The sequence below is a fragment of the Ambystoma mexicanum genome, chromosome 1p, assembly GCF_040938575.1.
Source record: "Ambystoma mexicanum isolate Mex_15411 chromosome 1p, UKY_AmexF1_1, whole genome shotgun sequence".
NCBI classification, from domain to species: Eukaryota; Metazoa; Chordata; class Amphibia; order Caudata; family Ambystomatidae; genus Ambystoma; species Ambystoma mexicanum.
In genome coordinates, this window is record NC_090921.1 from 1,118,001,325 (window position 1) to 1,118,027,606 (window position 26,282).

The 26,282-nt window shown below is 47.5% G+C and overlaps 1 protein-coding gene across 2 annotated transcripts in view; it reads left to right on the top strand.

Moving 5' to 3' along the window:
• The window catches only part of LOC138449287 (zinc finger protein 282-like), a 685,501-nt gene that overhangs the window by 504,558 nt on the left and 154,661 nt on the right, over positions 1 to 26,282 (top strand). For both annotated transcript variants that reach the window (XM_069604758.1, XM_069604759.1), the window contains one exon: positions 1,634 to 1,744. In XM_069604758.1, coding sequence (XP_069460859.1) covers positions 1,634 to 1,744 — 111 coding nt within the window. The remainder of the gene's footprint in view (positions 1 to 1,633; positions 1,745 to 26,282) is intronic.

The following is a 26,282-nucleotide window of genomic DNA, read 5'->3' on the forward strand; positions in this document are numbered from 1 at the left end:
TGCAGAACAAGCCTTCACATGGACAGCGTTCCCTCAACCTGCTTCCCGCTGCACGACCTCTGGAGACACAGGCCCTCTCCGGACCAGCCACAGACTTTGGCTTCACAACGGTCTCGGCGTCTTCCTTCTCCAGTCCCGACATAGGCTGCATTCATGGTCTGCACGGCTTCTTCTGCTCACACTGCTCTCCTACAGCTTTCTCCTTCCAGCCCTCCGTCCACCTCTCCTTCTGCTCGTTGCCTGCACCTGAGGGGGCCTTTTAAGCCTCACAGCCTCCATCAGGGGTGGGTCATTTACATTAACTGACCACTCCTGCATTGTTGCTCTCAGCCCTCTTCCTCATCACAGTACTTAGGGAATTATGGGACCTGAAGTCCCCATTAACAAAGTTAGTTTTTCTGTCCTTCATAACATTCGCTAAGGATGTATCATAATGTTTAGTCATGGGGCTTGATAGGGGGAATAAAGTTCTTGAGAATGCAGATTAGTAGTATTCATACACTTCCTTTCACTGTACTTTTGCGAGTCAGTGGAGACTTGAGGTGTATGAGTTCCTCTGGTTTGAGAAAGGCTTTTATTTGTCTTTGTGTCAAAAGGTTGTAGACTAATTATACCCACTACAGGATGTTTAACTTGTGGAATATACACATCATTATGACAATAAGCCATTATGTATTTTGGCATTTGTGATACGTCTTCCTTAAAGGAAGAAAAATATGGTGTCTCTTCTCACAGATTCCTCTCACTCCCCTGGGCCTTTTCTCCTCCCAGGTGATCCTCGTGCAGAACATCACGCCCAAGGTCAGGATCAGGAAATGTCTGCCTTTCTCTGGCCACCTGCGAGGCGACTTTAGGCAGGGAATTAGTGAGGAGTTTGTAGGATTCAACACAAAAGGCTTTTATAATGAATCCAAGGAATTTGTCCCTTCCCACAAGGCTGAGCAAGCCTGAAGCCCACACAGGGCTAATGACTCGACTACCCGAGGATGAGACAAAAGAAGCAACCAGGCATATGAGGTTGAGCAATCCCAATGCCCACAGGGGGTTAACTGATTGAATCACCCAGGAGGGATACAGAACAAACTGTGTTTATGTTGGAAACACCAGTCTCCAGGCATAGGGAAACATAGATCCCATGAGAAGGTTGCTGGAACTGTAAAGAATGCACAAACATTGTTTTAACCAGAGGAGAAGCCCAGGGACTTTTCTTTTGTTTGAGGACTGTTCTATGAAGACAATGAACAGAAAGGACACACTAAGACGAATTTGGGCGGCGGTCAGAAAACCAGCCACCACTTACGTTCACCAAGGAGGAGTTAACCCTGCTGTAGTTGAAATTCAGAATCTCTTTTTCGTTTGCTTTTGTATAATGAAAGGGTAGTTGGTTGGCTAGCGTAGGTTTGGGACAGCAGACCAAATGTATTTTCTAACATCCTGATGAGCACCCTTTTTATTTATTTTTTTTAGCTTGGAGAATCCACCATAGAAGTCGGGTCTAGAGGAGACTTAATTTATTTCTTTAATAAAAGATACTATCCAAACATGCCCACTTGTCCATCTCCCATGTCTGACTTACCACACTATCCATTCCCTTAGAAACATGTTTTTACTTATGCATATGTTTTCTTAACAGGACCTGAAGCAACTACACTGGTTACATCGATTGGTATTAATGAAGAAGGAGAAACTTACCAACTCGGCCTCCATGACTATAGGAGAAGAGAAAGCATTAACAGTCCAGCAGGTCAGTAAACCCCTGTGTATTGCTTAAAAAAGCCTAATCAGGGCAGATGGCATCTGCCCCACCAGCACTGACTGAGCCAGCCACTGGACTTACACTATATAAGTACACTAAACTAACCATACAGCACCAAGCCTTTATTTAGGTAAATATTTGAAATGTGCAGCTTCTGTAGATTTGCGCAGGGGGCTTTCAAGGATTGCCTCAGCAGGGTACATGCAAAGAGCAACCCCCGCAAAGTGAATGATGGGGAAATGGTGGTTTTTCACTGGGGTTCTGGGGTGCTTCATTCCAGAGCCCTGAAACTCAGCAACCACAGACTGTCTGACAGCCTCTTAAGGAGGCCCTGAACAGAACAGTTATGACCATTCAATACGTTTCTGTGGCCCATAGGGAAGCTGAATGAAATCAAGGCTTTGCAAAATGACTTTCTTTATTAATTATGATTGTGTCATGAAGGCACTGGTGCTATGGGCATCATATTAATTTATTTGTTTAGTCATTTGTTTAGCGCCTTTCACCATAATTATGGTCCCAACGTGCTGTTGGTTGAACGCCCTGAGAGGGACCGGAGTCATAAATATGGGAGAATTGGGAGGTGCTATTATGCGTGTGTGCATTAAGGCCATTAAAGTTCTGAGAGGGTGGCCAAGACCAGCTAGTCAACCATGTCTGAATGACGGAATGGTATGTGGTGGGCAGAAAGGAGGTACACTCTGTACTAAACAGGAAGGGATTGTGTATAAATGGATAGCTATAGTTAGAATTTGTGTTGTGAAATGTAGCTACTGTGAGACAGGCATGGTATCGAGACACAAACTCAAAGATAATTGTTTCAAAAACCTTTATTCGTTAAAGTTCCTTGGTTGGTGTAATGTCTAACTGGCCCTAACACTAAAGGGATGATTCCCATAACTGATCTTGGTAAGGGCCATTGAAGTATGGAAGTCCCAAAACAAAAATCTGTCTGTGTCTAAACCTATGCGTGCCCTCGCTCTTTGACAAACATGTGTTGGGAAGTCTTATAAAAGCAAAAAGTGATGGTTCAACAAAAATAGGAAACCATTATTGGTTTCAGGTGGTCTTCTCACCAGGTGTAGTTTGGTCAGCTTCAAAAGAACTAGCTCAATCAAAAGGCACTGTTCATAGGACCTCCTCCATAGTTCAAACAATGTCAATGTCTTGACTTGGGGTTCCCTTCCAGAAGCTTTAGTCCATCCAACTTCAAAATACCTTCAGGGGATTTCTGCAACCCTTCTTGTTGCCCTCTGTTTTCTTGACTTCTTTCTCGTGCCCACTGGCACCTTCCTCTCCTTCTTGCGCCCACTGACACCTTCTTTAACTTCCTCTATGCGCACTTGCACCTTATTTGTCCTTTACGTGCCCACTGGCACCTTTTCCAGCTTTCCCATGCACACTTGCACACTTTCCACTCTGCCGGGTCGCTTGCCCCTTTCTCTCTTGTCGGGTCGCTCACGCCCTCTTTATTACAGTTCTTTCACTTTGCGCCCCTTTCGCATGCTGCTTTCCTTGCTTACTTTCTTTCTTTTGCTCTATCTTGTCACTCTTCTTCCAATCTATATTGATTTACTAGTTTCCTATCCTTTCTTTCAATCTATGATCTATATACAAAGATCAGTGCTAAGTCTCACATACGATCTAAGGGCAATAAATGAATACATATTCACCCTCTGAGTGGATCTTAGAGTGATACATTGCCATCCTCAGTTCCTTCAAGTACCATAAAGTCCCCCCTTTCATTTCTACTTCCAGCGGCAATGCCCACCCTCATGTGCGTTAGAGTTACATACAGTGCCTAAGATGTACCTAATTGTCCTCCTCCGAATGTGTTCAATTGCTTGACCTAAGGTGGGTTTATGTTATTTTTATTATTATTATAATCAGTGCAATGGTCACAAAAGATACACAGCACTTATCACCTCACGTTCATACTTACAACAGTTATACAATACATATCACATTTGAATTTTGCAGCTTAATCTTTCTCATCATCGTCAGAAATCATGTCACACAAGTACATTCTGAAGGGGCCCCATATATCCTTGGGTCTGCGTACAGCTGGCCGGGTGAGGACAAATTGCTCCTCCGATTCGTTTACATATGTTAGTTCCCGAAGGAAATTTTTCATGGTAGGTGGTCCAGTACTTTTCCAGTTTAGCAAGATGCATTTTTTGGCCACCACACATGAGATGTTAAACAATCTCCTGATCTTTTCAGAGCACTTGCCTATATCGCCAAATAGGTATTTCTGCGGGGTCAGTACCGGGGGAACCTGTGTAATTTCTTCTAGCATCTCAGCCACCTCCCTCCCGAAGTCCCTCAACCACTCCCAATACATAGGTAATGCTCCAGCCTGGGGCGCTGTGCATTTAGGGCATTCACCCAGCCCATTCATCAGGAATTTGGCTATTTTAGCCGGGGTATAGTGTAACCTGTTTAAGATTTTAAACTGGATTAATCGCAGACCAGCATTTAAGGACACCCTCTTGGTGAGCGAACAGTATCTTTCCCATTGTTTGTCATCAATAGGGGTCTGCAGTTCTCTTTCGCATTTGTCTTTGACTAGATTACTCGTAGGTGTATGTGCCTGGACCTGGAGAGAGAGAGGCATGTATTACTACCTGCCAACCCTTAGTGCACTCCCAAGGGAATATAATCCCAAAACATGTAAATGTGGCAGGCACGTGAGCTCCGATAAAGCTTCCACTGCTTGCGATTCTGAGTTTAGCTAAAGGTGTCGATCTCTTTTATCTAGGGTTCACAGTTGGTGGGGTAAATAGAGTGGTCAGATGTGTGATCGCTGCTACCGATAAGGTTGCCAAGCAGTTGTGTTTACCTTTCTAAGTTCACTTCACAGAGTTTTACAATAAGTATATTAATTCATTGATGTAAACCAATACAACTTTTGGGAAAGTAAAGAGACCCTTCATGGGTTGTTTTTAATCAAACCAAAACAATTTTTTCACTTTCAAAATTCGTCAAGATCCATAATTTGTACAGTTAACGACATCTTATTCATAAATACATAAGGTTCGTTTCTTTATGTACATACATTCACAAAGACCCTTTAGGGTAACAACAATAAATAACTAATTTTTAGAGTAGCAACAAGAAAAGTAGTCAAACAGATTTCCTAGTTATAGTCAACAAAACAAAATAGTATCCAGATTTATCAATGTGTTGCCAACGCGTTTCAGACTTTTCTGACAGTCCATCTTCAGGGCTAAATGATACTACTTCTTCCAAAATTCAATTCCTACGGTAAAAACATATAGATAGTATTACACTCTAAGTGTTTCAAAACTTGTTCAAGATAAGACAGCTTAACAACACGGGATTGTAATTTATAATATTACATTTCTGATACCATAAAACAGGTTTACTCTAAACTTGTTCAAGATAAGACAGCTTAACAACCCGGGATTGTAATTTATAATATTATATTACTGATTCCATAAAACAGGTTTATTCTTAACACACCTTTTTCTGATGCCACTGGCATCTGCTTTCTGATTTTTGGACAACCTCTTGTAGATAGGTATGGCTGCACCTAATCTGTTCTGTGTAAGGACACTCGTACTTTATGGAGTTTATTCTTCGTCAAAACAGTTTCTAAAGAAAATGGGAAGGAATAGTGGTCTGCTTAGTGTATCTGTCACTGGAAGGTGTTTCAAGATTTACAGGTTACACCAATATAGAACGGAAATGCCATTCCCCCCTATGGTGGATCTGGCTGTATTATCCCAATCAGGTAAATGGTCTGGTTGTAGTATTCGAGTCAGGCTAGAACCAGTCTAATCTCTTAGAATTTCAAGACGGTTACTGTAGTGCGGTTATTCTCAATCTAAGGCTACTGCCCAATAAGCCTTGCTGAATCATGCATTTTGTATAAATAGTTGTAGGGTGCTAATCAGACCGAATCTAGTCTGGCCCCTTAAACCTTCCATAGAGTTTATCCAGTGCAGTGGTTCACAATCAAAGAGATTTTGCCTAATGGAATCGTATAGATTCTGTCTCTTACCCACACGTTCGGCGTGCATGTATCCACGGAGGTCCTGAGGTCCACGGAGCATCGAATGCGGTGCTCCGGTCCCTAGCGTACTTACTGATTGTGGTTTTATGTGTTTATCCCAGGGGTTATTGCGCATGTTCAACCGCGGGCTGGACCGCTAATCTATAGCGCATGCGCATCGTAGTGATCTCTATCCTACGTGTGTGCACATGCACGTGAGCGGGCTGGACCGCTAATCACTTGCGTGCGTGTAAACGTGGGGATTGGTAGAACTCTTATCATGCATGCGCGGTTGTGCAGTGCGCAGCAACTACTGCTGGTACACTGTTTCTTCGTGCCTGCGCAGATATGTTTCTAACAGTGCCTCGGGAGCGGACTGTGTATTATATGTAAGGGCTGATCAGAGCCACGAATGGTGACCTGTCGGTTCCAATACCAGTAAGAATGTCTGTCTAATTGGTAAGAACTGTTGGCTCGAAACTATAAAAATTACAAAAAAATCTTAATAAGGGATATCTGGTGGTGGCCAAGCATGGGTGAGTGGGGAGTAGCGCAGATCGTGATCTGCTTGGGTCCCCATGGATTCCCTGCTGTGGCTGAAAACTGTAACTATGAAGATTGCGGGCAAATCCAGATAAGGAAATGTATTATAGAAGTTCATCATGTGTGAGTGGGGGGTAGCGCAGATCTGTGGTCTGCCTAGGTCCCCATGACCTCCATACTGTGGTTTGCAACTGTTAACTGTATACGTGGTACTACTTGACAAGTGGTTCTATACAGATTGGCATGATTAATTCCATTGAGTGTTGCTTGATGTGATACATGGTTTAATACGTGCTACCCTGTAGCGAGAAATTCATCAGCTCTAGTTCCTGCATGTATACTCCAAGAAAGGTTTATTATTTAACGCTTAAGTGAGTAGATCTCTGCCACTTATATGGCTCACACTCTAAAGTGGCAGTAGGTGTGTCACAGTTACATGTTATGTTACCTCTACACAAAGAAAGTGTATTGCAATTCGTAACAAGGCATTTTTAACAGAATGCATCAATTTTTCAACAGGTTTGCATGTACATAAGTTTAAACATAACACATCAAGTCAAACTCTACGTTCATGCCTCTGGGGCTAAGGCAGTCAAGGGTGTCAATCCATAGTATCTCCCTCTGATGGAGAGTTCTTGAAATGTCTCCACCTCTAGGGCCTAGAATTACATGTTCCAGTATTACGCATTTCATTTGTGCTACCGAAAAAACGAGTTGTATTTTTGCAGTTGAGTCTGGATTTCAGCCAGTATTGCCTTGTCTTGTGTGTGTGTGTAGGTTTTTTCGAGTCCCCCCAATTTGCATTCAGTTTCGGTCAGTTCAGTTCAAACCCCCTTAAGGAGACCAACGGATTTGGATATCAAAGTGCCCCTGGTCAAAGTCTTAAAGGATTCCCAGAACGTGGCATATCTCTCGACAGATCCAATGTTATTTGTAAAAAAATTCTGCAATTTCTATGTGCAATTCCTGCACTACCCCAGGGTCTCCCAGCATTCCTCCCGGCATCCTCCATCTTTTAATTGTCCCAGGGGAATCAACAACCGCGACCTCCATCGTAACAGGGGAATGATCAGAAAATGTACGGGGTAATATTTCGCATGTTTTCAGCATCGCAACCAGAACCGGGGAGATAAACCAATAATCAATCCTAGACTCAGAGTCATGGACCGAGGAGTAGTATGTGTATCCCCTATTGTCCGGGTGCAGCAAGCGCCAGGTGTCAACAAGGGAAAGCTGTGATAGAATGTGTTTGAGAGTGACAGCAGCTTTGGCAGGAGCTCTGACAACCGCTGGATCTGGCCAGCTCGGGATCCATGGCCAAGTTGAAATCCCCCCCCCCTCCCCCATATTATTGTAGTAACATTAATTGACACAATTAATTGATACATATCCATGTAAAAAGTAGGATCATCAACATTCGGACCATACGTGTTAACCAATAACATCTCCTTACCAGCAATCTCACCCCAAACCAATACATATCTGCCGAGCTGGTCAATTTTCTGGCCTAACAGTTTCAACCATATGCCAGGATGATTAAGAATAGTGACCCCCCTGGATTGTGATGAGTAATTGGTGTGAAACCGCAGCTTGCCCCATTTGGGCATTATGTGCACATTATTCGTATCTATTGTGTGTGTTTCTTGCAGCATCACAATTTGGGGGTAGTGTCTAGAGATATAGTTGCAAACTTTTTTAGTTTTCAATCGATTATTCAGACCTCTTACATTCCACGATAGCAGTTTAACCTTTAGTCCTTCACCGGTGTTGCATGGGGCAATGTTCCGCCTGTAGCTTGTATCGTGATACCATAACATATGCATATTGTGGGTGGTGCTAGCATCTGTGTAACCACTAATTTAACCAATACCAAACAACTTATTTCCTTCATGTCCCATTCTGGAGGGGGCTCCATATCATGGGGTCCAGTCACTATTTCGGTACAAGAGTCCATATGCCAACAACAACACAACATTGCACACCCTCCCAGCACCCTCCCTCCCTCATCATCACCCCCAACTTGACGATGGTTCCAATCCAACTTGTGGAGTATTCCAGGGGTAGTCATGTTGCTCCACATGACCGCCAACTCTGGGTCTCACCGCTCCACCATTCCGTCCAACACGGGGCCGCCCAACAAGCCGCCAGCTTCGTTACGGGTCAAAGAAGAGTCCTTCCGCCAAGCCATATGCGCAGCCAGTACGAGACCTCAATCTGCCGGACAGGGTCTGTTGTGCTGCGCGAGTCTCCCCCCTCTCGGAAGAAGGGGTATAGAAGATTCTATGTAGGCTAAAGCTTCAGTCGGACTTTCAAAAAAGTGCGCTCTTCCTGCATGCTGAATCCTCATCCTGGCCGGGAACATTAAGGCGTATGTGATCTGTCGAGCTTTCAGGAGTTTCTTAACTGGCTCATATGATTGTCTACTTACCTGAACAGTTGAGGAGAAGTCTGGATATATATGTATACGGTTTTCCTCAAACTGCACCGTACCAGCCTCTCTTACCAGGCGAAGGATTGTGTCTCTGTAATTCAGGAGACGTGCGATTATTGTACGTGGTGGTGAACCAGGTTTGGGCACCGGCGCCAACGTGCATTGGGCTCTTTCAACCAGGAAATGGGCAGAGAACGCATCAGGACCAAATAGGGATTTGAACAGGCCTTCTAGTTGTTTCTCCATCTGATTTTTTCCAAAGGATTCCTCTATGCCGACTACTCGCACGTTGTTCCTCCTCGATCGGGATTCAAGGTCCTCGCACTTGTTTTGCAGCTTGCTCATCGTTTCTTTAATTTGAGAGATGTCTTGACTGTGGTGAGCAATAGTGTCCTCATTAGCGCTTATCCTATTTTATGTTTCGTGACACGTGCGCTTTCTTTATCTATCCTGGCCCTCGTGGACCCTATGGTAGCCACTATTTCATCCAGTTTCACATTTACTGCCAAGAACTGCAAGTTTGTCTTCATGCTCCCCTCCGTCATGTTCTCCCGAAACCGTGGATTCCGAATGTACCTCTGCTGCAGTGGTTTGGCCTTGGCTGCTAGTGTAGGTGTACATTGGGCCTTTTTTCTTGCCACCTGGGGTCTTGGATGTCTTGCCTGCTTTATGTGGTTCCCCCATAACAGCGAGGAACCGTGTGTCACTCCCACCCGCACCGGCGTATGGTATGGCAGTAATTATTATCGGCGCTCACAGCGTCATCCCCTGGCTCGCCTGTCCGGATAGCAATGGGGTTTTAAGTGCGCCTGTGGTTCCCTCTGCGTTTTGTGTCCCTGGCGCTTGTTGGCACAAATGGACTGTGCTCTTCCACGTATTTGATTTATGTTGCAGGATATCGTAGCCACAAACGCAGTGTTCGACTGCAGAGTCCCTATGTATCACAAGCGTTTCTTCCCCCCCCCCTGTGGTAGAGGGCAGTGGAGGGTGATTCCCGCGTGCCTCCCGTTAATAGGGGGCCGCGGTATCTAAATGTTTTGGCTCCCCTGCACAAAATGATCAAGATGCAGCCGGCAGTGTCCAACGGGGGTCAGTGCGATCAACAGTGGACTGTCACTGTATTCGCCGACGTGAGGCTGCCCCTAATGTGCAGAGCACAGGATGTTTTTCACCCCGCGGGCGCTGGCCCTCCCGGACAGCAACCAGCGCCGTTGCAGCGGCAGTCGCGGCCAGGGCGGGAGGCCCAGGTATAGCCAGACCAAGGCCCACCACCGCCTCGCCCCCCACAGTACCTCACCAGGGGACGAGCGTGGGCCAGGGAGCCGAAGCACCCGCCGCGCTGCTCCATCTCTGTCAGGACCTCCGACCGATCGTCGCACACGGGAGGGCAAGGCGCGCCTCAACCTTCGTCTCCCTACAGCCGGAACAGCACCCAGTCATCCGATGGGCACAGGCCTCAGGTAGGTGCCAGCAGCCGAAGCTCTCTTAATCCGGATCAGCGAGGGCCAGTGGGTTAGCTTAGGCGCGATCCGCGCAAGCAGACTCCTCCCACCCGCTGCCTGCATCACGTTCGCATCCACGGTGAATGGGTGGATCCGTGCGGTCCCAGCACTCGGGTTGCCTCAGCGCCAGGCGTCTGCCAATTTCCACCCGGCCAAATCTCGCCAGTGCTAGATCACAGTGGAACAGGATTTTCACTGACTGCGCCCAGGTGCACGGGTCATCAGCAGAACAGCTTTCCGGCCTCCTAGACAGCCCCCAGACGGATAAATAAGCACAGGATATTGCGGTGGAGCGGGAGCGCCGAAATCAGGCAGCCATCTTGCTTGTGCGCAACAGCGCCCCCAGGTGGGTTTATGTTCAATGCATTGCCCACCCTCTGAGCCCATATGAGTGCAATACACGACCCACTCTCAGGCTTCTTATCATGTGCAAGTTACTGGAATACCTTCTTGAGTCCTCCGTACGGGTTGGCGGGCTCAAGGGGAGGTTTGAGGTGGCAGAGCTCACAAGATAAGAGAGACGTGGCAGGGAGCTGAAAGAGGGACAGGTGGGAGGGAGTATGTAAGGGGGTTCTGACTGCTGGATGGAGCTAGTGTGCGTGGGGGGTAGTGGCCTGCAGGGAAAGGGGGTGATCAGGATGTGGGAGGAAACAGCCAGGTTTTGAGGGCTTCCCTAAAGGCCAAGTGATCCTCTGTGAGACAGAGTGCGAGGGGTAGGGAGTTCCAGGAGGTGGGTGCAAGGACGGAGAAGCCGGCATCCCTTAGTCTGGAAAACTTGAAAGGGGGGACTGCCAGGAGGCGTGCAGAACCTGATCTGAGGATGTGGGTGTGGCGGTAGCGTGTGTGCTTATTTTGGAGGAATTCAGGGCCTTTCTTGTGCGTGGTGCGCTGGGTAATGCTCATGGCTTTCAAAGAGACACATCGGCTGATGGGCAGCCATTGAAGTTCCCTGAGCGTGGGGGAGATGTGTTCTCTGGGGGAGAGTGCGAGGAGAAGCCTTGCTGCAGAGTTTTGAATCTGTTGGAACTTTTGGAGTTGATATGCAGGCGTGCCTAGATCGAGGTAGTTAGAATAGTTTAGGTGCAAGAGGATGATGGCCATGATTGCGAAGACTCTATGGGGTTAAGAGAGATATCGAAAGATCCACTTGAGGATGCAGCGGTGGAAGTTGCATGATCTGGAGACTGCATTGTGATGGAGGAGTGTCGGGTCCGAGCTGAAATTGCATCCTCGGTTTTTGACTGGGGGGATGCAGTGGGCGCGGGTCCTAAGGAAGGCAGCCATGAGGTGGGTTGGGGAAAGAGGGCTGGTTTGCTGCAGATTAGGATTTCATTTTTTCTGCAGTTGAGGTGGAGGTGGTTGTTCATCATCCAGCAGTCAATGTCTGAGAGGCAAGATGCCAAATCTGGTTGGGGTGAAGACGAGGAGTTGGGAATCTTGAGGATGATCTGAGTGTCATCAGCGTAGTTGTAACAGGTAAGATTGTGAGAGCGGATGACCGTGAGGAGGGGCGAAAGGTAGAGGTTGAAGAAGAGAGGAGAAAGGGGGGGCTCCCTGAGGTACTCCGTAGGGGACTGAATGGGGGCAGAGGAGAAAGGATGGAGAAAGATGATTTGGGAGTTGTCAGAGAGGAAATAGGAGAGCCATCTAAGGGCGCAGTCCCTGATGCCTAGGTCAAAGAATCTGTTTGTGAGTATGGAGTGGTTAATCGTGTTGAAGACTGCTGAGAGGCCAAGGAGGATGAGTGCAGCACAGCCCTCAGAGTCAGCTGTTCTTTTCAGATCGTCCCAGATTGAGACGAGGGAGGATTCAGTTCCATGGCCGGGTGTGAAGCCAGACTGGGAAGGGTGAAGAAGGCAGTGGGATTCAGCAAACAAACTGAGCTGGGAATAGGCTGTGCAATCTAGTAGTTTGGCTACAAAACAATTGTTAGAGATGGGGCGGTAATTGGAGGGGTGGGGTGGGTCAAGAGAGGTCTTTCTTAGTAGCGGTTTGTGACATGAGAGGTGTTGTATGCTACTGGGAAGATCCCAGCTGTTAGGGAGTGGTTGATCATTGATCTTGGGAGGGTGCCTGTGCAGGTGGAGGAGAGAATGTTTTTGAGGAGGGCTGGAGGGCAAGGCTTGCCTGGGAATCCTGAGGGCGGCTCTTAGAGAGAAGCCTTAAGAACTCAGGTTGGGAGATTGCAGAGAAGGAGCTGAAGAGGATGCGTGTTGGGGGCAGGGGACCGGGGACGAACAGGAGAATGGGGGAAGAGGGTGATTGTTAGACATTGATGATGACATTTCTTACAATGGCTTTGTTGAAGTAATGGCCAGGAAGGGACGGAGACGAAGAGCAGAGGAGGGGTCTTGAACTCAGTGAAAATCCTGTGGAGTTCTTTGCAGGGGTTGGTTGCGTTGGCGATGCTGGAGCTGTAGAAGGTATGTTTGGCTTTTCTGATTTTCAAATGTAGGCTCTTGTCTGTCTAGCAAGAGTGGCTTTGTTTTGGGTGGAAGGGTTGGTCAGCCAAAGGCGTTCCAGGCGGTTGTTAAGAGTTTTGAGGGATTTGCGGGAAGGGCTGAACCATATTGGGGAAGGATCTGTCAGTTGGGAGGGTGGTCTTGCAAGGCATAAATTAAGCAGTGTCCTATAGCAATTTGCTGTGCAATTCTGCAGGTTTGGTAATTAAATTGACACTTGTGTAGCAAAAATAGCTATTTAAGTTGCCCTGTTCAATGGATCACCCTGCATTTCACTCTTACCCTCAGACCTCTCTCCAACCTTTTATCCTCCGTTCACTGCAGTCATCATCTCCTCCACTCTTAAGTGCCAAAGGCATGTGGGGGAGTGCTAGTCAAGTATTACTTTTCTTCAAATAATTGCAAGCCAGAAGTAATCAGCATGACACTTTGAGCCAACTATATCCTGTCTGGCAAAGACCAGTATGTGTTAACTTTATAGTCATGCAATTCCATTCCTTACATAATTCATAATTGCAGTATTGCTACTGTAAACACTGTAGTGTCTCTGTCAAGTTAGTCCGACTTGTGATGAGGAGGCCTGGTAGAAGAACTCGAAGAGTAGCCGTTGAGTTCTTCCTACCAATGTGTCCCTTTGTATTTCCAAGTAAAACTACAAAGGAACCAATTAGTCGAAAGATGGATCTACGCCGTAGCTGGAGACGGACACAGACACCGTGGAGCATAGACAATGCAGCCGATCAAGGAACGCTGTAGTGGGTGTTGACGTACACTGAGAATATGGACTGTAGGAGGAAAATTGTATATCAGAAGATTCAAGAGATAGAGCGGGAAAGACAAGTTCAGGAAGTGGCAATAAATGACAATACCGAATTTCTATGATGGAGAAATAACAGACAGAGAGACTTACCAATGGGTAGACAGTGGGAAGGCACTACTGAGAAAATTCTGCAAACCCAACCTATCCCTAACTCATGACGAAACGAGGACGCCTAGACGGAAATTTGGCAGTCTCTAGTCCCAGACTATCCCAACAAAACGAGGACGCCTAACGACCTGAGCGCAGGGTGTCAGTCTCTAGTTCGTGCGCTATTCTCTTGGGTATGCAGATTTACTCAGGTAAGGTGATGATGATGTCACAGTGTAGAGAATTCAGTTGTTGTCCCTTTGGAGCCGGCGTGATTGAATCTGAGGTGTTGAAGAAGGATTTTGTTGGAAGACCGGTGCAAACAGTAGAGGCAGAGCAGGTCTGATCACGTTCTGGGATTCGGCAGCGTGCGGACAGAAATGCATAGCAGAACGGCAGGCAAGGCAGGTCAATAGCGTTCCGAGGTTTGGCAGCGTGCGGACAGTAATGCAGAACAGAACGGCAGGCAAGGCAGGTCAATAGCGTTCCAAGGTTTGGCAGTGTGCGGACAATAATGCAAAACAGAACAACAGGCAAGGCAGGTCAAATAGCGTTCCCAAGCCCGGCAACGTGGAAGCAATTCAGGAGGTAACAAATAGTAGACAAAGGCAGGTCGATTAGTGTTCCGGGGTTTGGCAACGTGTAAACAATCCAAGTGCAGGTAAACAAGGAAGCAAAAGAGTTCAAGAAACACAGACTCCGATCAAAGGCCAGGAAAAGAACAGGCGCAGTCAAGGGGTCAAGACATGGGAACGAGAGCTTGCTGTGATTCAGACAAAAATCAGAAGCAGCGAGTACGGCTACCCGGAAGCGTTTTAACGGGTAGCCGCAATCTCATTTGGCTCCTCCTCCTCCGTACAGCGCTGTAGTTTTGTTTGTGGAGAGGACGCCATAGTCGCCATGGCAACATGGTAGCACGGGTTCGGAAAGGGCATTTTGGCTCTTTAACAAAGGAACAGAGTTTCCTTAAAACGGGCAAGACCCGTTGTCGAACACCTTGGACTGGATGTCTTGTGGCAATCTTGACAGTTCCCCGCCCCAAAGAAGGCCTCCCTTTCCCGGACCAGAAATCCGCAACCAACCGGGGAGCATGTATATTCACAGCAGGCTCCCAGGTCCTGTCCTCCGGACCAAAACCCTTCCAATCCACTAAGTAAAGACGAACCCCTCTACGAACTTTGGTATCCAGGATGCGGCTTACTTCGTATTCATCACAACCTTGAACGTTGATCGGAGAGGGACGCAAAGGCAACCTAGTGGAAGGAAGACAAGGTTTCAACAAGCAAACATGAACACAGGATGGGTATGCCAACTATCCGGCAGATCCCGACGTACTGCAACCGGATTAATGATAGCAGTAACAGATAGGGACCAACAAAGCGTGGCAAAAGGAAACGACGACCTGGAATACGAAGATTCCTAGTTGCCAACCAGACCTTGGAACCCACCCTATATTCGGGCGCTGAGAGTCTGTGAGCGTCGGCTTGAGCCTTCTGTTGTAACTTAGCCTTCTGCAAATGTGAAGAAACCTCATCTCGAATTCTAGCCAAGTCCCGTACGCAGGCCCCGGCTGCAGGACTAGAGGAGGACAGGTTTGGCTGCATGGGCAGGGTACGAGGATGACGCCCATACATAGCAAAAAAGGGTGATGTTCCAGTACCAGTAGACGAGTGCACTGAATTATTGAATGCAAACTCTGCCATTTCCAACAAGGGCAACCAAGATTCCTGGTGTTGCAAGGTAAGACACCGAAGGTATTGTTCTAGAGTGGCATTCAACCTTTCAGTTTGCCCATCCGTCTGGGGATGGTATGCGGTAGAGAAACGATCTTCGATCCCCAAGGAGGCGGTAAGAGCTCGCCAGAAACGAGACGTGAATTATGATCCACAATCCGTTACAATCACACAAGGAAGACCAAACAACCTGAAAACATGGTGCAAAAACAGTTTAGCCAAAGCAGGTGCCGTAGGAAACCCTTTGGAGGGCACAAAAAGGGCCAACTTCGTAAAGTAGTAAATAATGACCCAAATAGTATTGTGGCCTCGATCACCTGGTAATTCGACAATGAAGTCCATCGAGATCATGACCCATGGTTCTCCAGGAGTCGGCAATGGTTGTAACAGGCCAATGGGTTTGTTTGGAATACTCTTGCATTGAGCACAAACGGCACAAGTGGCTACATATTCCAGAACGTCCTTAGTCATTGTTGGCCACCAAGACCAGCGTCGTAGTAACTCCAATGTTTTACGACTGCCAGGATGAGTTGAGAACTTGGTCTCATGACACCAGCGCATAGCAGTGGTACGTGTTTCTGAGTCAGGGAGATACACCATTCCATCATGGTAAGGAATGCCATGAACCACAGTCAGATTCAATTCTTGGATGTCTTGCGGATTAGAGTTAGCCCATTGCATCAGGGCTGATCGTAAAGGTTTTTATATTCCACAAGCACATGCTACCTGAGCAGGTTGAAGAACAGTTTGTCCGTCCCCTGACGAGTGTGAAACACCAAGTAACCTGGAAAGAGCATCTGCTTTAGAGTGTCGGGAGCCGGGTCTGTAGGTAATATGGAAATGATACATGGAGAAAAACTCATGCCAACTGGCATGTCTAGCGGTAGTGCATTTTTTACCGACTGCAGAGCCAAGAGGTTGCGGTGATCTGTGAAAACCTGAACTGGTAGAGCACTCCCGAAGAGATGGTGACGCCATACGGGGAATGCATCCCTAATGGCCAATAGTTCCTTTTCTGTAATAGTATAGTTCGCCTCGTAAGACGTGAGTTCCTGGAATGAAAAGCTACCGGATGTAGCTGACCACTGTCTTTGCATTGCTGTGAAAGGATGGCCCCGACCGCAATGTCCGAGGTGTCAGCCTCTACCACGAATGGTAAGTCTGGATTAGGATGCATTAAAACGGGGGCGGAGGTGAACGAGGACTTTAGATGGTCAAAAGCCGTCTGAGCTGCTGGACTCCAACGGAAGGTTTGTTTAGAACTGGTCAAGGAAGTAAGGGGAGCAGTGATACTAGAAAAGGATTTCATGAAACGCTGGTAGAAGTTTGAAAACCCTAAGAAAGATTGTAATTGCTTAAGGGTAGAAGGAACCGGCCATTCCAAAACCGCCTTGACCTTGGTGTCGTTCATTTGTACACCCTTGTCGGTGATGTTATAACCTAAAAATTCAATTGAGGTAGCATGAAACACACATTTCTCTAACTTTGCGTACAATTGGTTTTCTCTTAATCGTTGGAGGACTGCAGACACATGTTCAATGTGGGTCTGGTATGATGGCGAATAAATGAGCATGTCGTCGAGGTATACCACCATATAAGTGTCCAACATGTTCCGAAAGACATCATTAATGAAATGCTGAAACGTAGCAGGGGCATTGCATAGCCCAAAGGGCATAACACAATACTCATAGAGACTGTATTTAGTCTTAAATGCAGTCTTCCATTCATCCCCTGAACGCATTCTCACAAGATTGTATGCACCTCTTAGATCCAATTTCGTGAATATCTTGGAACTGCCTAATTGGTCTAAGAGTACCGAAATCAATGGTATTGGGTATTGATTTCGGACCGTGACTGCATTTAATTCCTGGTAATCAATACAGGGGCGAAGATCCGGTGAGGCCGCAGGAGACTGAGATGGACGGATAAAGCCTGTACTGAGGGCCTTATCGATATATTCCTTTAGGATAACATCCTCTTTGGTGGTTAGGGAATATACCCTTCCATTAGGTATTTTAGCACCAGGTATTAAATCAATTGGGCAGTCATAGGGCCGGTGGGGTGGTAGAACCTCGGCTCCTTTGGCATCGAAAACATCCTGATAAGAGCACCCACCGCGGATGCAACGTCCATGAGAGCTCGACAAGGACCTTCTTTAGTCATCTGTTGTTTTTTACAATGACTTTCACAGTACTTAGAGTCAAAGGAGTCAAAGGAAACCGTCCCTTCGATCCAGTCAACAGTAGGGTTGTGTGTTCTGAGCCAAGGTAAACCAAGGATGATTCTGAACTGTGGTGCTGTGATAACATCAAAGGTGATAGTTTCAACATGACCTGTGAGTGTGGTCATAACCAAGGGCACTGTTTGTTCAGTGACTAAGTCGGATAATAATGAGGTACCATCAACGGCATTCACAACCTCTGGGTGGGTTTTGGCCACAAAGGTCACGCCTTTCTCACGAGCGTAAGAGCGATCAATATAGTTTCCAGTGGCCCCCGAGTCCAGGATCAGATCACCAAACCAAGAAGAACCCGACATGGGTTGAAAACAGGCATTGAGCGTGACTGGAGAGTACATCATGGAGTCATGAGACGCTGGACTCAGTAGGGGGACCCCATCCACTACTGAGTCAGTGCGTTTCCCGACTTCTTGGGTTTCTTTGGACAAGCTTTCAAAAGATGATCGGGAGACCCACAATAGAAACAAAGATTGTTCAAACGTCTCCTTTCTCTTTCCATGGACGTTAAAGGACCCCGCACAGCACCAATTTGCATAGGCTCAGGTGCGTTAGGGGACGCAAGAGAAGGGGTGACCCACACTGGCATTGTGACCCTTTTTTTGCCCTTCCTTTCTGCTCTCTGAGCATCTGTCTGGAGGACGAGGTCTAACAACTCATGGAAGGCCGTAGGCACCACTGGATGGATGTAGCAAGGATGTCCTTGATATTATCCGATAAGCCCTTATAGAACAATGAGGCCTTCTTGTCCTCAGGCCAACCTGTTTCGGCTACCAATTGGTTGAACTTAGCTATATATGATAACAAAGGCGAGTCCCCCTTTTGAATAGCCAGGAGTTCTAGTTTGGTGGCTTGGGTTCTATAGCGAGTATCAAATACCCAACCCATAGCCTCCAGCAGGGCATCACAATCAAAGAGCAGCAGGCTGCCGGCCTCCAATAGGGGGTTAGCCCATGTGGCTGCGGTACTGGCTAAATGTGACAAGACAAAGGCTGCCTTTGTAGCCGAGTCAGGAAAGGCCGTGGGGCGACACAAGAAATGCAGGCGACATTGGTTTAAAAAGGTCCAGTAACTTTTAGGGTTGCCATGAAATTGCTCTGGAGGAGCTAATGGGAAATGTGTGGCCATGACCACCGAAGGTTGTACGGCTGGCTGAGGATTCGGAGAGGCAGAACCGGAGGCCACTGCCGGTGAAGGCACTGGCGCCATAGAAGGGGCACGTGCTTGTAGTCCGTCAATCCTTGCTTGAGTGGAATTATGAGCGGCCGTCATATCGGTCCTCAATTCAGCCATCAGTTGCATAAGATTGACCAAAGTATCATTAACATCCATCTTTCTATTTATATGGCTTCTGATTATGTCAAGTTAGTCCGACTGGTGATCAGGAGGCCTGGTAGAAGAACTCGAAGAGTAGCCGTTGAGTTCTTCCTACCAATGTGTCCCTTTGTATTTCCAAGTAAAACTACAAAGGAACCAATTAGTCGAAAGATGGATCTACGCCGTAGCTGGAGACAGACACAGACACCGTGGAGCGTAGACAATGCAGCCGATCAAGGAACGCTGTAGTTGGTGTTGACGTACACTGAGAATATGGGCTGTAGGAGGAAAATTGTATATCAGAAGATTCAAGAGATAGAGCAGGAAAGACAAGTTCAGGAAGTGACAATAAATTACAATAACGAATTTCTATGATGGAGAAATAACAGACAGAGAGACTTACCAATGGGTAGACAGTGGGAAGGCACTACTGAGAAAACTCTGCAAACCCAACCTATCCCTAACTCACGAAGAAACGAGGACGTCTAGACAGAAATTTGGCAGTCTCTAGTCCCAGACTATCCCGACGAAACGAGGATGCCTAACAACCTGAGCGCAGGGTGTCAGTCTCTAGTTCGTGCGCTATTCTCTTGAGTATGCAGATTTACTCAGGTAAGGTGATGATGATGTCACAGTGTAGAGAATTCAGTTGTTGTCCCTTTGGAGCCGGCGTGATTGAATCTGAGGTGTTGAAGAAGGATTTTGTAGAGGCAGAGCAGGTCACATCACGTTCCGGGATTCGGCAGCGTGCGGACAGAAATGCAGAGCAGAACGGCAGGCAAGGCAGGTCAATAGCGTTCCGAGGTTTGGCAGCGTGCGGACAGTAATGCAGAGCAGAACGGCAGGCAAGGTAGGTCAATAGCGTTCCGAGGTTTGGCAGCGTGCGGACAGTAATGCAAAACAGAACGGGAGGCAAGGCAGGTCAAATAGCGTTCCAGAGCCCTGCAACGTGGAAGCAATTCAGGAGGTAACAAACAGTAGACAAAGGCAGGTCGATTAGCGTTCCGGGGTTTGGCAACGTATAAACAATCCAAGTGCATGTAAACAAGGAAGCAAAAGAGTTCAAGAAACACAGACTGCGGTCAAAGGCCAGGAAAAGAACAGACGCAGTCAAGGGGTCAAGACATGGGAACGAGAGCTTGCTGTGATTCAGACAAAAATCAGAAGCAGCGAGTACGGCTACCCGGAAGCGTTATAACGGGTAGCTGCGACCTCATTTGGCTCCTCCTCCTCCGTACAGTGCGGTACTTTTGTTTGTGGAGAGGACCCCATAGTCGCCATGGCAACATGTCAGCACGGGTTCGGAAAGGGCATTTTGGCTCTTTAACAAAGGAACAGAGTTTCCTTAAAATGGCAAGACCCATTGTCGAACACCTTGGGCTGGATGTCTTGTGGCAATCTTGACAGTCTCCATGCTTTACAGTAAAGTTTAGGTTAGTATATCTAAATCTGAGTGTCAACTAGATTTCATTTTATCGGGGAAGATGCATCATATAGCTTTTGAAATTGTAGATGAAATTGTAGATGATTAAACAGCTGAATACTATTGATGGCAAACCTAGTTATGTAACCTACCGGTTGCATATATCTGCAACTAGTGTTCAACCCATGAGCTGAACCCATACTCCTGCACATTCCATCTTATCACCCTGTTGCTTTATACCAGCTATCCTGAGAAAGTGAGATGGCCACAAACGACAACTTTCCTCCTAGTTTGTTCAGTTCGCTGCCTGCTACTCCATCCACTCTGCTTAGTCTCTTACTTTCCTTTCTCTTACATAATGTATAGACAAAGCTAACTAAATATGTACGCAAAGTAACGATCAATAGTTCCATCCAGTCTGTACATCTACAGATCTGCTGCAATACCATCCAACGTATTTAGCCACCAGAGCTCACTTTGCCCTATGATTATGATTGTCTTGTAAAACAGAACAAACACGAGGGGTGGCCATACTGTTTTCAGAGCCTTTTTATTGTATCTGTGTGTCCATTCATGGAGCTAACCTTTTACAGACACTCAGCCAGGACATGCAAGTCTACTCACCCCCTTGCATAGTCTAGTAGATTTTATGTAGGGCGAGTACCATTTGCAGGGGATGTTTGAAACCGTTAGGTAATATTTACTTTGTTTGCAGTAAATGTCAAATAAGTTTCACTGTGCATGGCTGGCCTCTGGGTGGCAGCAGCGTGCCAAATATAAAGTGGGTTTTTGGTCACCATTTTACAGAAAGCGCATTTACATTTTTTGTCATCTGTTGCCAAGCGTCGAGTTCACTTCCCTTAGGCTGAGTAGGTAAACTAAGTTACTAGACCTGCAGGTCTATCGGCATTTTAAGGAATTTGCAAGGCCCAACTCTTTTTCACTAATGTCTTGCTTCAGCAGTACACAGAAATGCTGTATTGTTGCTTGTTTTATATCTTGGGTATTAACAACTTCTGGTGACATTCAAAATATTAGTATACCATTGCTAATCAAATGGGTTTATTTGCTAATCAAGAACATTTTAATTAGCAAACTCTGCTAATCAATTTTTGAAAACGAATTTATGTCTTGTCTTGTGAGGTTAAGTGGGATAGAGCATCAGAGAGCCTTTGGCCAAAATGGTCTGGGCAATCCCCCACCTTGGAGGGGGAGATTGGGAAGGGAGGGGAGAGTATGATAAATCTGGGGAGATAGTTACCTTGTTCCAGAGCAGGATCCTGGAAGAGTGGATGGAGGTGCGAAGGGGATGTGGGGGCGGGAGTCAGAGCTGAGAAAAAGATAGCGGAGTGCTTAGTCCAGATGAGGGGGCAGTGAGAGGGGATGAGACGAGGTTGGACGAGCTGAGCACTACATCTAGGGTGTGACCAGCCATTTGTGTGGGGACTGGTATGAGTTGGATGATATTGATGGCTTCCAAGCTGTCCATCAGATGACGGGTCATGGGGATAAAGGGGGGTCTAACCAGATGTTTAGATCACCAAGAAGGGTAAACATAGGATGAGAGATCATGATGGCCGCTACAGAGTCACTCAGAGTCTGCAAAGGTTCTGTTATAGCCCGGGGGTCGGTAAAGGAGGAGGAAGCTGAGGGAGAAAGTGGCAGACAATTGGAATTTGACTAGCACCGATTTGCAGTCGTCACTGCAGGGTTGTTTCTCGACGTGTAAGGGTGTGAGGTGAGGTTTCTGGTGGAAGGCTGTTCCACCTGCTTTGCTGGCCCTGCTGCATGTGATCAGGGAGTAGCCTGGGGGAAAGGCCTTGTTTGCAGCGCGGAGGAAGTCATCAGAGAACCAGGTTTTCGTGATGAAAAGGATGTCTTGGTTTTTCGTCAGAGTTAAGGTCAAAATCATGTGTTTGTTTCTGTGTTTCTGAGGACTGATCTGGCATTGATGAGGATGCAAGAGGGTGTGGAGGGTAGTGTCCTGAGGAAGGGGGTGGGCTTATGGAAGGAGATGCTGCAGGTAGGGATTGTGGGACCGGGGTGGGGTAAGAAGAGGGAGAGTGTGAAACGGGAAGGGTGGTAGAGGAGCAGGAGGGAAGAGCTTGGATTATTGCCACTTGGTGGGAGTGGGAGGGGGGGTTGGTTGGATGTAAATTGTGCTTCAAAGTGGTAATAAATGGGGGTTGCAGTGTAAGATTGTGGGAGGAGTGCGGCAGGGGGCTGTAAATAGACAGTCTTTTGTGCCTGGGCTTTTGGGAGGGTGCCAGTGGTGTGTGGGTGACGGTGGGGGCTGGGGGTCTGCTGAGCCGGGAGTTTTGGCCAACGCTGTGCGAGCTGCACGTAGGGAGGTGAACGTTGAGTGACGGGAAGGAGGGGGTTGGGCAGGGAGCTGGGGGAAGGTGGAGGTGGTGGAGTGAAGGGGAGGGGGCCAGTGGAGTTACCAGGGGAGAGGAAGAGAGGATGGGCAGAGGGTGGCAGGGGGTATGGGTGTAGGAGAGTAGGGAAAACATTGGGTTGCGGGGGAGAGTGGGGAGGAGTGTGGTGGGGAGGCTACGAATGGAGAGTCTTCTGTGCCTGGGCCAACGGGAGGGTGCCAGTGGTGTGTGGGTGAGGGTGGGAGGGCCTGCTGAGTGGGGAGTTTTGGCCAAAGCTGTGTGGGCTGCGCTTAAGGAACTAAAAGGTGAGTGTCAGCCAGGAGGGGTTTGGGCAGGGAGATGGGGGAGGGAGGAAGGGAGATGGGGATTGTGGATAATATGTGGGGGCAAGTGGAGTTATCAGTGGAGCGGAAGGGGGTTGGAAAGGATTGGGATAGCGCTGAAGGATGGAGGTGTGGGAAAGGAGGTGAATGGACGAAGTGGGTGATTGAGTGGGAGAGGGTGTGGGGAGTGTGGAGAGGGCTATCTAAGGTGCGTTGATTGGGGTGCGGGGGAGGAGAGGAGAATGGTGTGGTGGAAAGGAGGTCTTCTGGTTCCTGATGCTCCAGAGGGCTCCTCTGGTCTTGTTGTTTGGCATGGTGGAGGAGTTCGCTCGCAGCGGAAAGGGGGGGTAATAGTGGGGAGGGAGATTGACCGATGTGACCTGTGAATTGGAAGAAAAGAGGGAACACTCACAGTAGGAACAATGCTAGAAAGAGCGCCTAGCTCAACAAAACAAGAAAGGTGTGCAAGGCCTAAAAAGCAGAAAGCAATTCCAAGATGAACAATGCTTGGGAAAGCATTCAGATTCAAATGGTGCACAGGGCCTATTCATATGCAGAGACAATCCAAATATGAATATTGATTTTAAGTGCGCCCGGATTCAGAGGTAAATAGTGCCTAAATATGCAGATACAGACAGTTAAAAGTGAACAATGCTTGAGGACAACATGATTTGAGAGGTGAGCGGGGCCTATATTGCAGAGGCAGTGACAATGTGTAATTGCTAAAAGACAAGTCTAGAGGCAGTCACAAGGTGAAACTGCTAGAAGGCCAGTCTAGATTTAAAGGGTGAAACTGGGCCTAAAAAGCAGTGACCGCCACTAAGTGAAAAGTGCTTGACAAACACCTAGATTCAGAAGTTGAACAGGACCTAAAATGAAGGGACGATGGCAAATGAACACTGCCTGAAGGAGCAATTAAATTCAGAAGGTGAACAAGGCCTAAAAATGCAGAAAACAATCAAGATATAAATATCGCCTTAAGGAGCACGCAACTTTGAAAAAGTGAGACAGGGCATTAACAGCAGGGCAATCTCAATGTGGACAATTTTGAAAGCCACCTAGATTCAAAAGGAGAGCAGGGCCTAAAAGGCAGAGACAATCAGAATGTCAAATGTTTTGGAAAACACATAGGTTCGAAAGGAGAGCAGGGTCTGAAAGCAGAGGCAGTCACAATGTCATACATTTTTAGAAAACACCAATATTAGAAAGGAGAGCCGGGCCTAAAATGCAGATGGATACTATAACAATGTGAACAGGTTTTTATTTAAACACATTGGGCCTCATTACGACCCTGGTGGTAGGGGGTTAACGGGGCTGGTAGAGCTGCCGGCCCCTTTAACCCCCTACCGCCTCATTACGAGGTCTGCTTGCGGGACCCGCTAAGGACGCCGGGTAAAACCAGGCGTCCTTAGCGGGTCCCGCGAGCAGAGCATGATGCTAACAACGGGCCCGTCATTAATGGGCCCTTTGTTAGCATCCTCCCCATTCCCATTGAGCCCTATAGGGTCTCAAATGGGAATGGGGATGTATCGGGTCCGGGTTCCCTGAATGGGGAAATACCGGGCTCTCCAAGGTCGGAATGGCCCGGTATTTCCCCATTCAGGGAACCCTGACCCGGTACCCGGAATGGGGGTAGCCATGCGGCATGGTTACCTCCAGGGTCATAATGAGGCCCATAGCATTGGCAGGTGTACAGGTCCTAGAATGCAGAGACAATCACAGTGTGAACTATTGTTTCAAAAACACCCAGATTCAAAAAAGAGAGCTGGGCCTAAGGAGTGGAGACAAGCTAGTACGATGGCTCAGCGGGTTAAACACTTGTTGCTGTGATCTGTGTTTGATCTGCAGGTCCCAGGTTCAAATCCCGGCAAGGCCAACTCGGCCTTTCATCCTTCCGAGGTCGATAAAGTAGTATCAATTTCGACTGGGTAATAATAGCAATGTATGTAAATATGTCCTATGGGAAGCGCTTTAGATTAAAGCCCTATATAGAAAAACAAATTATAAATAAAGTGAACATTATTTGAGAAACACCTACAGTTGGAAGGTGTGCAGGGTTTAGAATGCAGTGTGAAGAAATCTTCAAATGCACCTAGATTCAGAGGTGAAATGGGCCTATGATGCAGAGACGATCAGGAAATGGGCAGTGGAATTGGCTAGTGGTCGCACTTAGGGCAACGCCTGGCCTCTGGTGGAGGTGGTGGTTGTATTGTGCAGGTGATGGGGGTAGGAAGCCAGTGGTGGCGAGAAATGTTTGCACTGTGGAGGCCACTGTGGAGGCGGTGTGATGAGGGCTGGCCGGGAAGGGCGGAGGGAGTTGGAGAATGTGGAATCTGGGAGAAATACAGAAAGCTTCTGCAAGGTGAGGTTAGAGGCAGAAGAAGGAACACCTGGAAGGCTGGCGGCAAAAGGGTGGGAAGATTTACTCTGCAGGCTACGGGCTTACTTTCACAAATAGGCTTAATACAAGATATGACTGGTTTGTGCATTTTAGCTCAATACAAATGACTGGTGGACAAGGCTGGCTGCAGGGAGCGAGCTCGGGGCACACTGGATGGCGATTGCCACAAAAAACAGCAACATGCAGAGACATGATAGCATAGAATGCTCTAGGTGTAACTCACTGCATGTGGCTTCCAAGAAAGTCTTTCCCAGTTCAGGGGTGTCAGACTACACCACAACAGTGTTTCTGGGTCACCTGGGTGCAGCCCCAGGGCCAATCCTAGAGCAGGGTCAGGGAAAAGGTGGCAGGAGTCGGGGAAATGACTGGTGGATGATGCAGGAAGCACGCGCAGGACACGCTGGATGGCGAACCCCGCAAAATGCAGACAAATCAGAGCGGAGAATGCTCTAGGTGTAACTCACCGCGTGTGGCTTCTAAGAAAGCCTTTCCCAGTTCAGGGGCGTCGGACTACACCCTAACAGTGTTTCCAGGTCACGTGGTTGCAGCCTCTGGGCCAATCCTAGAGCAGGGTCACGGAAGAGGCAGCGGGAGGCAGGGAAATGACTGGTGGAAAAGGCTGGCTGCAGGGAGCGAGCGCAGGGGTCCGGATGGCGAATCTCCCAAAAAACAGCAAAATGCAGAGAAATGGGAGCAGGGAATGCTCTGTGTGTAATTCATTTAATCCAAAATAAGCAATGATTTGTTCTTCAGATTTATTAAAATGAATGCCAGATGGCAAAATGTCACATTTTGCAGCATTTTAGAAGCATTTCCCATTTGCTATGGCAAATTTGAAAATTATAAAATGTG